Genomic DNA, 15,180 nt, shown 5'->3' with positions numbered 1-15,180 from the left:
ATATATATATATATATATATATATATATATATATATATATATATATCCACCTTTTTATATTCGGTTTGTATTATTCTAACGTGTGATAAAATATTTATTTTAGTAAGAGTGCTTTTTTACTTAGGTTATTTGATGCTATAAAGAGAGGTGTGGTGTGCTTGTGTTTGGGGGTCTGGGAGTTTAGAATTTGCTGCCACCTACATACCCCATTTAAAGGCCCCATAAAAAAAAAAAAAAAGTTTTTTAGATGTTATTATCAGTGTGTTAGTCTTAAGGATATCTATAAGCTAGGGCTCTTTAAAACAGTGACAAAATCAGCATTTAGAAGATCCAAAAACATCCAAAGCTTGCAGTTTGTCTCCTCCGCCTAAACAGATAAACAGTTTTATTCACATCCATTAGTATCTGAATGCAGCCTTCATGATGCAAGTTGAAAGTGCATCGCTCAGAGATGCAATGTCAGACACAATGCACTTAACGGAACTAGTGACCACTGTGAGGGGTAGGGTTGGGTGAGCGCATTAAAAAGCATTGGATGCAGCTCAGATTGCATCTTCACCGAGTCTGCCAGACCCCTTTCTTCATGTCACCACATACTTTTAGTTACTTATCAAATCTTCTGACCAATCAAATGCTCTCTAGTATCTGACAAGCCCCGCCCCCTTCAAGACACTTTTCATTTGATGCACTTGAGCTCAACCACTCTCACAGGCAGAGCTGAAAAAACAAAAAGGGGAGGAGCTAAACTAAGTCCCACCCTCTCTTCGTGTTTCAGTAAAGGTTACGTCAAACATCTAATAAAAATGCATATTTCAAAGCACTTCACAGGACCTTTAAGATCAATTCTGCGCAGACTTCGGCTCCAAATTAAGCATACTTCATTGCTCAAATCAAAAGATGACAGCAGCCATAGATGGGAAATTTTGGCTTCACTTTGATAATGTTACCAATTGTTTTTTATAAACAATTTATGACAATTAATACAATATTATTGCATAATTAAAACAAATTTTACCAAAAAAGCTAGTATAAGACAACATAGACAATATTTAGTCATTAAATTTATTTTCATCATTTTTCTCAAGATTCAACACATCAAAGACCTTGTTGCAGGTAAAGATTAAATAAAACATCATTACAAAATACATTATACAGAAAATGATTCACTGATAGTTATGCCGGTTAGTACAAAGCAGGAATAAAAAGTTTAATGCTGCATATAAATGGATTCCTTTAATTTTACAGTCACAAAAGTTTGGTAGTGAAATTGGTATAGAAAACATCACAAACAACAAAAGATAGTGGAAATACAATTTCAAAAGACAGATGACAGCAAAACAACATAAACAGATCAAATGTTAAAAAAGGCACTTTAAATTAGTACTGACAACTTTGTATTTCCAAAACACAGACGTGACTATCTACAGCTCTGTTAGTATGTGCATAAGTGCATGACAGATGTTCAGACTACAATATAAACATTGCATTCAATTTAGAGTGGAAAAAATGACTTTACAATAGCACAGATGATCTGGGATTAAGCATTCTAGTATAAATGATGAATACAGAAATGCAGGGTGACGATTCAGAGTGTACTGTTCATTTTACACCATTCAGCTGTCCGTTTTTCTTTCACAGTTCAGCACGTGATGCAAAAGGTTAAAGTTTTCTTCTTACAAGTGTATAAATGGATAAAGAAACATGTACAAAAACATGCACACCACAAAATCAATTTAAGACAACAGATGCGTCATGCATGGATAAATATACAGAGATGTGGTAAGTAAAGACCTGGCAACAGGACTTGACATTAAGCTTTTACAGATACATGAACATTTAGTTCATCTGTAAATAAGCAGCACATTGACATTAATACCAAAACAAAATGCGTAATTTCAACAATGTATTAATTACACACAATTCAGACTAACAGAACCATGAACTGCTTGGTAATAATGATACAGGGCAGGTAACTGGAGGCTGGTGATCAGATGACGCCCGATAATTAGCATGCCGCTTCCGTTACCAGATCAAACAAGATGTTTTGTACTGATCAGAAGTTTAAGAGATAGTTCATCATTAAATCTAAATTCTGTTTTTATAACTCAGAAATGCGACTTTATTCTGAGTTGTAAAGTAGCAATTCTAAGTTATAAAAACAGAATTCTGAGTTATAAAAGTCAGAATTCCGATTTATATAGTCACTATTCCAAGTTATAAAAACAGCATTCTGAATTAGTCACAATTTCAAGTTATAAAGTCAGAATTCCGAGTTATAAAGAGAATTCCAAGTTATAGTCGCAATTCCGAGTTGGTCAGAATTCCCGAGTTATAAAGTCAGATTTCTGAGTTACAGTTGCAATTCCGAGTTATAAAGTCAGAATTCTGAGTTTTAAAGACAGAATTTCGAGTTATACAACCGCAATTCTGAGTTATAAAGTTAGATTTCTGAGTTATAAAGTCAAAATTCAGAGTTATCAAGTCAGAATTCCTAGTTATAAAGTAAGAATTCTGAGTTATAAAGACAAAAATTCTGAGTTATAAAGTCAGAATTCCGTGTGATACAGCTGCAATTCCGAGTTATAAAGTCCGAATTCCAAGTTATAAAGACAGAATTCTGAGTTATAAAGCAAGAATTCAGAGTTATAAAGTCACAATTCCGAGTCATAAATTCAGAATTCTGAGTTATAAAGCAAGAATTCAGAGTTATAAAGTCACAATTCTGAGTTATAAAGTCACAATTCCGAGTCATAAATTCAGAATTCTGAGTTATAAAGTCACAATGAGTGAGTTATACAGACGCAATTCCAAGTTATAAAATCAGAATTAATTTTACTCAAGTTGTTTTTCTGTTTAACACACAAGATATTGTGATAAATGCTGGTTGCAAGCATCCATTGACTAAGTCATTTATTCCATAGAGGTCGATACGTGTCAGCAACCAGCATTCTTCAAAATATCTTTTTTGTTTTTGGGTGAACTATTCTTTAAAGCTGTGCCCTGTGTTACCATTACTTTTCTAAAAAAAAATATTCAGAGATTCAGTACATTCAAATTCTTAAAGACAAGAAAATACAGTATGCTTAGAGTTTCATACATTTGAAAAGCATCAGGAAATTGAAAAGCAGACGTACATTGTCATTGATTAATCAAGCCTCCAATCATCTCGTAATTTCATGTATTAACATTCTCTCTGCTTTACAAATGCAGATTATGCTAATAAATCACCTGGATTGTTTTCTGCAGTGCATTACAGTGCACTCCATCAGAAAGGCTTGATTCTCCTGAGCAACAAGCTAGTGAACAATCTCAACCTATCGCCATGATTTAACAGAACTCACATCTGTCCTGCTGCTCAGTAGAAGTCTGAAGTCTGCATATGCAAACATGGACAGAAAAGAACTTCACACATTCAGAATCTCACTTTATGCTGTCATTGCAATGCTTTACCACAAACTGCAGCGCTGGTTTTGCATATAGGAGTTTTTCAACCTATACTAAAGGCTTTGATTGTTTCCTTTGGTGCAGCAGGTCTGGTTTTAGCAGTATTAGTGGATCAAAGTGAGGAATTATTGATGTACAGCCACTGGGATGTAGTTTGGTTTGATGGTTGCATAGTAGAATCTACATTCAGAACAGTGACCGACCCAGAGCTTTCAGATCGCTTCCCTTAGCCTTGCTCTTACACCAAAATGTTTGACGGAAAAGAAAAGTTTATTTCACATTCTTATTTTTTAACAGCCAACAGAGAAAAAGCTTTAACTTAAACCTGCGACATCATGCACAAATCATCTATAAATAGTGGTTCAGCTCTTCGGTCTGTGATCTTGGTCCGATCTGTCCATTCAGATGGTTTTGCACTGCGTCTCTAAGAATCTCAATGGACAGATGTAGTTTTGGTCACCGGGCAGAAGAGGGCAGTGTTGAGGCCTGGGTTCACCCTTGCTCTAAACTTTCAGTCACCTGAACAGCAGAGTAAGTGGGAGGCTGCGCTTGCCTTGTAAAGAAAGAAGCTGCTCTTTTGGGTTTCAAACGTTTGATTTCTTTGCCTGAAACAATGGAAAAATTAAAATAAGCTTTGTCCCAGGTCTTTATTTCTGTATGATAAATAGGAAAAACTATGGAAGCCCCTTCCTGCCACTGAATTATAAAAAATAAAAAGTAAAAAAAAAAAACTATAAAGAATTCCGAGTTATAAAGTCGAAATTCCGAGTTATGAAGTCAGAATTACAAAGTTATAGAGTCGCAATTCCGAGTTATACATTTGCAAATCCGAGTTCTAAAGTCAAAATTCTGAGTTATAAAGTCGCAATTCTGAGTTAAAAATTCCCAATTCCAAGTTATAAAGTCAGAGTTACGAGTTATAGTCACAATTCCGAGTTATAAATTTGCAATTCGAGTTATAAAGTCACAATTCCGAGTTATAAATTTGCAATTCGAGTTATAAAGTCACAATTCCGAGTTATAAATTTGCAATTTCGAGTTATAAAGTCAGAGTTCCGAGTTATAGTCGCAATTCCGAGTTATAAATTTGCAATTCGAGTTATAAAGTCACAATTCCGAGTTATAAATTTGCAATTCCAGTTATAAAGTCACAATTCCGAGTTATAAATTTGCAATTTCGAGTTATAAAGTCAGAGTTCCGAGTAATAAAGTCGCAATTCCGTCATACAATGTCAGATTTCCAAGTTATAATGTCAGAAGTTAAAATAAGTCACAACTTAAAATTCTGACTTTTATTATAGTTTTTTAATTATTATTATTATTTAGTGGCGGGAACAGACTTCCATAAAAAATAAAAAAAAGATGTCATAACAAAATGATTTTAAGGAGTTATACCGTCATCAACATAGTTGATGGTGCTCAGGGAATGGACTCGGCTACAGACCACACTGTTCTGTCTGCGCAGTTTCCCCTGCCGTCGCTCTCTGGTTTTGTTGTTGGTTTCTGGACTCGTAGGTTCATGGGAAGGCGTGACCTCACCGTCTGTACCTGTGGCTGCTGACTCACTAACAGAGCGTAACTCCACACAAAACTCGATAAGACCACTCATAAGTTCAGCCTAGAGAATAAAAATGAACAGTAAATTAATATTTACATTTTACATACACAGATATGAACAAAATAAGCACATGAAAATTAATGTATTAGGTTTGAAAGCATTTAGATTTGACTTATTCCCAAAAGAGAAAAACAGTAATGATCAAAACTGCATGATGATATGGTGTCCTGGCTTAGCAATCAAAAAAAAAAAAGTCTTAGTACTTATAATGGCAGTCAATTAGGCAAAAACAGCCACAAACATAATGAAAGGGTAGTACATCTGCCTACAGTGTATTGTTGAGCTTTTTTTTCAAAGCATTTTCATAAAAACAAAAATAAATTCACCAAAAATCATTCAATTTGCTGAAATACAGAGAAAGTTGTGGCCAAATTAAGACTTGAAAATCACCCCAGAGTGGATGAACACATTCCCAACAGCACACAAGGGTTTATTGGATGAAACAGTCAAAGTGTATTTATGTGCCATGATTAACTTGCTTGAATTTCGTGCGAGTTTACATGTATCCAGCTAGTTCTTTACATGTGCCTGAATCCAAGCAACTATGAACTCCGTCTTCCTCCCCATCCCTTTTTGTAAACTCAAAGTAAAGTGGTTAATTATGGTGCTAATTGTTTTTCTGCTTTTAGTCAGTATCTTTGCAAGATATTTGTTTTGTTTGGCTATTGTTATCAAACACCAGTTTCAGATGCCTCGTGTTTAGCCTTCATTACCCTCTCATGTGCAGGTGTGTCTTTGTCAGTGTGGTGTTGTGGTTTCACACTAACTAGCACATAAACTGTGCAGCTGAGCATTTGTAAAATCCTGCAGTGTCACTTTTCATGTATAATGTTAGATGTTCGTTTGAATACATTTGACATTGATAAATGGCAGGCTGCAATGTCAAGCATAGACAAATAATATATGTCCATAATACATGACCGAGATAATTTGTTGTGATCACAGATTTTGCTATTATAGTGTGGAAAGACAGCTTCACATATTCATCATGTCAGTCATACAGACTAGAGTCAGCAGTAGGTTGTGAGCAGCTTTTGCTACCTCAAGAATGGACCAACCACTCCTGATCCCCCTCTGAGAGGGGTGGGGTGAGCAGCAGACCATTGTCATTCAAAGCAATACTGCTCTGACAGGAGAAAAATGGAGTTTATTTTAGACTAGCATTGAAATGTTAAACCAAAGTAAGTTACAAGTTACTTTTTATTAAAGAGCCCCTATTATGGGTTTTTGAAAATGACCTTCCATGTAGTGTACTAAGATAAGTGAAATATCTAGCTAAGGCTCAAATCTAAAAGTGGACAGTTTTTACAACTATCGATTCATCTGTTAAAAAAAAAAAAAAAAAAAAAAAAAAAGGAGTCTACTCATAGTGGTTAGAAGGACTAGTCTACATAACGAGTCTTTAGCCGTTTTGGCGTGACATGGCTACGAAAAATAAGCCCCGCCCAATTGTTGCATGCGAAAACTGTAAAATTTAAACCTGCAGCTCCGCCCACTAACACAGCAGCAACGACAGATCCTTAAGTCATGAAAACGCTGTGCTTACCTGGATATTATTGGAAGTGTGAGGGAAAGGAGTGATTCAGCAGTCTACACGCTTACAATGGGCGATTCATTTGTTTAAGGAAGGATCAGAAAAGACTACTGCTGTATGAGACTTTGACAGAGCTGGACAGGAACTTCAGTACACAGCTCATAATTTAGTTTCCTTCTCTATTTTGTAATGGATAGATAATACACCAGGGGTGCGTGCAAAATAAGGCCAGTTTATTAGGCACTAAGTCAAACAAAGGCAGGCTGCTGCATGCTGAGGAGAAGTGCTGGTGAGCGCTACAACCCCCTGGCTGGAGATGTGATCCTTGTGATCTAATGCCACGTTGAAAACGCGATGCATGCTGCTTTGTTTTGGGTTTAAATGCATTTGTGAGCTCGCCTTCCACTGCCGTTTGCCGTTGCTTTGGCCAACGTGAGCTGTTCCTTCACACGTGCAGCGGTCAAGGTTTGAAATAGTTTAGCTTTTGCTGCTGTGTGGATTAATACTGAATGCGAGTTATTTTACTATAGAGCAATACGCTGGTGTTTAACTACACTGCTTTCGGGGGTGAGGTGTCTGAATAACACTATTAAGAACCGGGTACTGTTTACTGTGGTGTTAGTAAGTTTACTATGAAGCATGTTTCGGACCGCGATCAGATCCTATACCAATGTTGGCGACCCGGGGGCTTGATAAACCGCACTTTACCGTCGCTGAACGCTGTCGACCAATCGCAACAGGTCATCGAAGGGTTTAGGAACAAATAAATGGCTGAACGATTCATATGGGAGTTGCTGGGATAATTAGGTAAAAATAAATTCATATTATAAGACCATGAAAGTGTTTTTTGATCTTACATGCATATCAGTATGTTGTTAAAGACCCATAAAAACAAAATAGGACCCTTTTTAATGTATAATAGAGGCTTTTTAAGACCCTAAAGAATCAGATCAACTTTTGAAATGGGCATTTAGTGTCACCTTCAAGTTATGAATAATGCAAGCTTACTTTGAAATATTACATCAAATAAATAACAAAAAGACACAAACACCAACCTTAGGCCCTCCCTTAAAAACATCAGTAAAGTAGTAAAAAAAAGCAACAAAGAAAACACCAGATGTAAACGGGAACGTGTCTCCATCTTGTGATCTGATCAGCCAAAATGTATCTTAATACCAGTTGTTAACTATGCATTGGTCATAAAGTGTGTACTCGCCTGCTTTGAGTAAATCTTTAATAACTTATTGACAGGGGTGCCAGCTTCCTCCCCATCAAACTCCAGCCAGAGAATATGCGAGTCTCCCTCTGTCTCTGGATAGCTGTGATCCCAGGAAAGCTCAGTGAACTTCAGCCCCAGAAGGACATGCTTCTCTTTAACATCCATGACATACACTCCCTCCAGACTGATGCCCACGCTCACAGCCTTACGCCCACCTCTGTGAAGGAGGCCCTGAGCTGGCTTATCGATCTCACCTGCGAAAAAAGCACATCTGCCAAAGCAAAAACATTTGCCAGAGTTAAAACATGAGATTTTCATTTGCCCTGCCAAAATTGTCACTGACCCAGCTAAAAAATAATACAAATATTTTTTGTTGTCTTTGAATCGCTCATAGCATTCTCATAAAATTCACAATGTTGTGCTTTATTCAGTGTTAAACATTTCTAAAGTGTTGAAAACCATTTTAGATGACATTAACAGCCATATTAAAAGGGCCAGCTGATTTTTATTCATTGCAAAAACACAATATCAGTTACTCAGCATGTAGTTTCAGTACAGAAAATGAGGTTTAATATTTATTAACTACATTAACAAATGTATGCGATATAGCAAATAATAAATAAGCAAATTACAACACAATAAATAAAACATAAATAATATAACATTAATAAATAACATATTGTTAATATACTATAACAAATAAATACAACATAATGACATACAGATGATTACAATAATGATCCGCATCAAAATAACAGGGATCTTACCCATAGTAAGGCAGGTTGTGGCAGCTCCTGAGGTACTGGCGCAGCAGAGCGATGGGCTCCTGGCTGGAGCCGCTAGCAGCAGAGGAGCAGACTGAACGACACTCCTTTACAAGGTTTTGCTCCATCTCTGCATTCCTCCCGCCTCTCCCCCGAAGTGTGGACAGAAAACCTCCTCCTCCTAGAGCCGCATGGGCTGGAAGGAATGAGGACAGCTTCTTCTCTCTGGAATAACATCACATGGGCAAACTGCAATTAATTACAACATTTCAAGATCAGTTTTAAAGGAAAAATTCTGTACTTGTTCCAAACCTGCTTGATTTTCTTTCTTTCATTTAACACAAACATATATTTTTTACATAGAGCTGGTAACCTGTAACCATTGGATTCCATAGTATTTATTTCTTCAAAATATCTTCATTAGTGTTCAACAGAATAAAAATTGAAAGCACTTGAGGGCGAGTAAATAGTGAGTAATTTTTTAGGTGAACTTTTCCTTTAATAAAAAAATTATACCACAATTGTTGAAAATAATTTAATCTTAGGATCGAGATTAAACTTGCAACAAGTAATTGATAAATAGTAGATAAACATCAAACAGTAAATGCAAAAATATGAATATATACAATTTTAAAAGGGTTATGAAACGAAAACCAAATTGCCTAGACTGTAAGACTGGAGAGAAGCATCCATCTATTGGTACTTGATTTCTTTTTCCTTTTACTCTGATGTGCGAGGTACCAGTGTCTCCCACACATAGACTTTACTTGGGCGAGTCGCCCAGGTATAATAACGGTATAACCTAGTATATGTGGTGGTGACATGTGAATAATACTATTATTATCATCCTTTTACACTCTTTCCGCCCAAAAAAGCCAAGCAGTCGTGATCAATTAACCAGTAGAAAATCTTCTCACACATTTCCTACTGCTGGTTCTGTGTGTGAGAACAAAATATACTGGCTGCAAAATATTTGAACACCATTAGAAATGGTTAATCAACTAATTTGACTTATTTAAATAATCTACACTTTTTATTCCTAGTAATTATTATAATTTTTAGCATTATTGCCTATTTTTATTAATTTTTTGTTATTTATTTCTCATTTGCTGTATATTTTATTAAGTTAATGATGTTAATATATTGCATGCAGCCTTTACCTGTCAGTGGGTGCACATGGCTCCTAAATAGCATAAAAGTAGGAGAAATAGTGGATTTCTTTTATTTTAATAGTGTTTTAATATTTTTAACCCACTGAAGAGAAAATGTGTATAAAAGTGTCATATAATAAAAATATAGTTGTTTTGTTTGTTGCATGTTATTAACCATTTATGCGTGTTTCAATCCGGCTACCACCACAAGTATATTTTAAACCTGTGGGAAGCACTGACTACACGTTTGTAAGTGCAAACAATCTTGGAATTAATATCCCAAAAAAGAAGACATCAAACGTCATTCATTTGCTGAACAACTTTACATTAACCTTTTTTAATTAGAAACACAGGACCATTAACCTCTATATTAATCACATGGGATCACCTGATTGCTGCTGTGAGAGCCTGGTCGTCTAGTTCAGTCCCTAACTCTATGGCACAGGACAATGCACCCAGTGTCAGCCAGTGTTCTGGGTCACATGGGTACCGACCCTCCAAGATGTTCATCTTTGCTTCATCATAAAGCAGTCTCAACACTCCTTCATCTTCAATCTGACAATACAAAACAAATATGTATTAAAAAGTAACTAAAACAAGCAGCTCATGACTGTAGCAGAAATTCTAAAAAATCCTATTTGTGTAATTTCTTATTTCCTGATGTGTACAGTATGTTCTGATATGTATTCAGAGAATCAACGAAGATCTGGCTTGTCTATATGAATGCTATCCAACTTAATCTCTTTGGATCCCTTCATGTTATGAAGGCTCAGAGCAATAAGCAGCTCATGAGTCTCCACTGCCCAGCCCAAAGCGTTCAATCAAGCGCAAAGTCTTACATAACATGTGTACAAACCAACATGAAACACATCTGATACAATGCAAATGAGCCTCCGCTTTTGCACAATTTCCCACTCTGGGGTCATATTGCGCAATCTGAGCAACAACTGCAATGTGAAAAGTTGAAGTGTGGATTAGGCTTAAATATAAACGGAGACATTCCTGTTTTCATATCTTCAGTTTACACAATAAATGAAGCCAAATACTAGTCTGAAAAGACACAATGGCTAGCAAATAACGAAAGAATCTACATTTTTTGGTGAACTATACAATACAAGACACAAAACGTGCTCAATACCTGAAGTTCTTTTGCCCGTGGATAAAAAACACTTCGTTTGAATAGCAGACTTGGCTCATCTTTAAAAAGATAGAGAGTTAGACAGTTAGACATCTAACTGTTCAGGTGAGGGGAAGCATGAAAAAAACAAACACAAAAGTATACCTAAAGAAATGTCTTCTGTAGGGGCCTCGGTAAAGCGGTACAGCAGGTCCTGCCACTGACGACACAGCTTGTAAGGCAGATGTTTCGGCTTCAACTGCAGCTCTGTTTAAGCAGAAAACAAGGAAATTAGGCTAAGGGTGGGAAACTTTAAGTTCGGCCCAAGAAATCATAAAGTGAATGTTTCTGAATGAAGTCTGGAAGTGTGTGATGCTGCTTTTAAGATCTGTTCTCACCAAGAATGATAACTATACTGATAATTATATTAATACCCACATTAAACAACATATTTCTGTTAATTGAACTCATTCTGCAAATTTTTCACCTTTAAATGGTCGAGCTCTTGAACATCAGGGTGATTGCGGTTGGATGTTAATGTTTCTATAATTCGTTAGCAGGGGGAAAATAGCTCAGAAACTAAATTCAATGACACTGTTATCATGACAAACCATCAATTGGCCATATTGAAGGCACAGAATCTAAACCAGGGGTCTCAAACTCAATTTACCTGGGGGCCGCAGGAGGCAAAGTCTGGGGGAGGCTGGGCCGCATAAGGGATTTCACAAAAAAAAGTCCTCAAATGTCATTATTAACAGTTTTAATTATTTCTTCTGAACATGAAGTGTCCTGAACATTAATAGAACATTGAGTGAAGATTATGAACAGTTCTTCTGAACATGGCATCTTTTGCCTACTTCTTGCTGCCAGAGACTTGACAGCGCTTCTTCTCACAAATCTGAACCACATTTGGCTTTAGAGCGGAAGCAGTGGAGACCCTCAGTATGGCTTGAAGATGATCATCATTAAGTCTAGACCTGTACTTTGACTTATTGAAGTCCCAGGGTAAAAAGTGGGGGAACTCACTCAAAACTTCCATTCCCTCACCTAAAAAAAGGTGTATATATGTATAAATAAAACACCCCCACCCCACTCCAGTCACATCAGTCTGTACCAGTCTGTATCTACCTATGATATATCTAAGATGCAGGGCAGGCACGTGCACACATAGGGCTCAACCTGTGCAGTGCACATGCCCTTTTTAGTCTTGCATAGAAAGTGCCCTTCCAAAATGATCAAAAGTGCCCCGCGACGCGACACACCCTTGGTCCCGCCCTTCAGTAGGCGCGCGATAACACCGCTCTTGAGTACGCGCGCGTCAACACAGCCGATAAGAACGCGCGCGACAACACGGCGGGCGGGGAATGCCAGTGACCGCTGTGTACGGATAGAATCAGCGGAGCGGGGAGAGAGAGCGCTCCCCGCTCAGCTGATTCTGTCAGTGTACAGCGGTCGGCGCGGGCCACAAAATATTGCACTGAGGGCCGCAAATGGCCCGCGGGCCGCGAGTTTGAGACCCCTAATCTAAACCATGCCGCCACTAAACCAAACAAAACTCACATATTTTGCTGATAAATGCTGGTGAAAATAAACAATTATTATCATGTTTTTGGCTGTACTAATAGGTCAGACCAGAAAATTGTTTAGAGTACTAATCTAGAATGCAAATAAAGCATAAAAGAGAAAAAAAACTGTCTGAGGGACAAAATGTACTCATGGTTGGCCAAAATATACAGGATTTTCAAGGGTAAAAATCTTGACAACAGCCCTCTCCGGTCTAATTTCAGGTCAAGATCTGAAAAAAATAGGCTATTATCTGATACCTATTACATTTAGTTTTTCAAAATATTGCATCCTTTCCAGCTTTCCAAGTCCTTCTGCATTTGATTTAGCAGCATACACTTTATTTGTTCATGGTTTAGACAGCATAACCAGAACAACTTGTTTAGTAGTACATTAACTGTGAAACTCATTCTGTTGATTACATCCAGGTATCGGCAATATGACCCATACATACGGGTAACTGACCAAATCTTGACATAAGTGCAAAGCCTCTATTGTTCTTACTGATAATAGTATGGACTACCTTAATGATCATGATTATTATAAGCATAATATTGTTATGGTTATCATCCAATAGTCTGCATGCCTTCAGCATTTGCTGGCTTTTTTCTTCTAACCATTTACAATGTTTGTGAACGCATGACGTCTGCCGTTTAAACTCATGTTGTGTATTCCTGTCTCCAGTAAGTAAAAAGCTGTCTTTGTTCATAGAGACATTCAATAATTCACAAATGTCAGTGGGTGGCATTAACGCCTAGAGGACTTCCTGAAGTCCCCTCCCAACACTTAAGTTGCAAATCAGCCATAGAGGCATTAAATGCCATCATTGTGCCTTTCTTGCCTTCGTAACCTACATATGAATTGGTCATAAGCTCTATTTTAGTCTAACATCTGATCAGAGCACAAAAAGAATGTTCATTACCAAGCAAAGGAGAGCAGAACCAGAAAGCGAACACATCAGCAGCGGAGTTGGGAATGTTGAGGGCCTCCCGAACATTGCGGCCGAGCTCCTGCGCATTCATGCAACCGAGACCCTCCAGAGTCAAGTGCACTGCACTGTCATTAGCCAAGTACACCAACAAATCCTGAGCTGGAGAAACACAAGAGAAAACACAGATCATGTCAGGTCAACTTTGATCTGAGCTATATTAAAGTGAATATGGTCTAAAAAGCAACCAATGAAACCTTAAAAGTACAGACCTCTGGTGACTGAGGAAGCCACACTTCCTCGCTGGGAAAGGGAATGTTCTGATGGCTCAGGGGGGAAGTCGCCATCATCTCCCTCCATCTAATACACAAACAAGAATAGAAAACAATAGGTATTTTTGCTATTGGTATATTCTGCTACTTGTTATTATATTCCGTACAAACGAAGCACACACACACACAAAGGACAAATCTGCAGTTGAATAGTAATGTCTACAGCATTTTTTCCAGTCATAACAACAAGTTTCAGGAACGTTATATTCAAAGCTAACGTAGAAACTTTTGAGTTCCTGAAGTATTCCTTGTATGTTTTACAGTTTGTTTCACTCATTTGTATCGTAAACATCACCCTGTGTGACAAATTAATTGAATATAACTTACAATAGTGTTATGAAAAAGAATTAGAAAAACAAAAGTCCTTATTCTGGCCAGCTAATGTTAGCTAGCTACTCCAGTAACGTTAACTGTCTGGCAAAAAAAAAACGACAGCAAGCAACATACCGAGACACTCTCCTTCGATTCAGAAGCTCGTTTTTTGTTCAAAACAAACCGAAAGCATCAATGTTTAGAAGGATTAAGTTACATAAAAGAGCTACGAGTATGACAGCAGCAGCAGCGCAGCTGGATAATGTTCTTAAAACAGCGCCCACCGGAGAAACTAGCAAACACATGGCAGGAGAAATATGAGTGTTGAAGCGCTGTACTGTATACCGCCAACAGAGAGCGCTTCACAGCCCAAAATCACAATTTTGCAGCGGACACTGAGACATTCACACAGTTTATTCTTTAATAAAACATAAATAAAAGCAATATTTAATTATAGATGACATAGATGAAAACCGACTTCATATAAATTTATCCTTTTTACAGTCGTTGCATGTATCCCAATTATTTGATTCTCTCCGATTGTTAAATTATGCTGAAATGGATTTTAAAGAAATGTTCTCTTCTATGTTTTAGTGATTTCTGTGAGGCGCCAACGCCAAGTCTGAGAGTTTGTGGCCCACGTGATCCATTCTCATCATTGGCATGAGTTTAGTGCCATCTGCTGCAGTTTGGACTTTATAAACTAAACAATCAAGAACATGAACCGTTTTTAATGATAATTTTCAAACACACTGCGTATAGGTATTTGCTTTTAGTTTTAGAATTTTTTTTATTCTACCTAGATTTTAATTCTACTATGACAAAATTGTTTTTAAGAACCCACAGTTTCACAGTCATCAAAATTTAAAGAGCCCCTATTATGCATTATAAAAGGTTATATTTTGGGGGTCTCCAACAACAGTCTGATATGCATGTAAGGTCAAAAAACTATTTCATTGTCTTATAATATGCATTTATTTTTACCTAATTATCCCAACGACTCCCATAGGATTCGTTTAGTGATTCGTTTGTTCCCAAACCCCTCTTTAGCGCAATGCTAATCTGCGCTGATTGGTCCGATGACCCAGTCTGTTGTGATTGGTCAACTGCGTTAAGTGCGAGACAGAGAGAAATGCCCACCACGGCTTATCAACAATTTTGAAGTAGTCAAAGTGCAGATTGTATGTGTGTGCATACC

At 37.2% G+C, this 15,180-nt stretch overlaps 1 protein-coding gene across 1 annotated transcript; it reads right to left on the bottom strand.

Moving 5' to 3' along the window:
• Positions 1-3,395: 3,395 nt before the first annotated feature.
• Positions 3,396-14,261, bottom strand: frmd8 (FERM domain containing 8). Its single transcript, NM_001423780.1, is given in 10 exon segments — positions 3,396-4,049; positions 4,840-5,062; positions 7,813-8,086; positions 8,583-8,804; positions 10,119-10,285; positions 10,869-10,927; positions 11,013-11,114; positions 13,333-13,500; positions 13,611-13,698; positions 14,118-14,261. Coding segments are annotated over 9 exon segments (1,416 nt in total). The 5' UTR covers positions 14,118-14,261; the 3' UTR covers positions 3,396-3,936.
• Positions 14,262-15,180: the final 919 nt, after the last annotated feature.

This window comes from Danio rerio, chromosome 10 (assembly GCF_049306965.1).
Source record: "Danio rerio strain Tuebingen ecotype United States chromosome 10, GRCz12tu, whole genome shotgun sequence".
In the NCBI taxonomy this organism is placed as follows: domain Eukaryota; kingdom Metazoa; phylum Chordata; class Actinopteri; order Cypriniformes; family Danionidae; genus Danio; species Danio rerio.
This window is presented reverse-complemented; position numbering and strand designations above follow the sequence as displayed.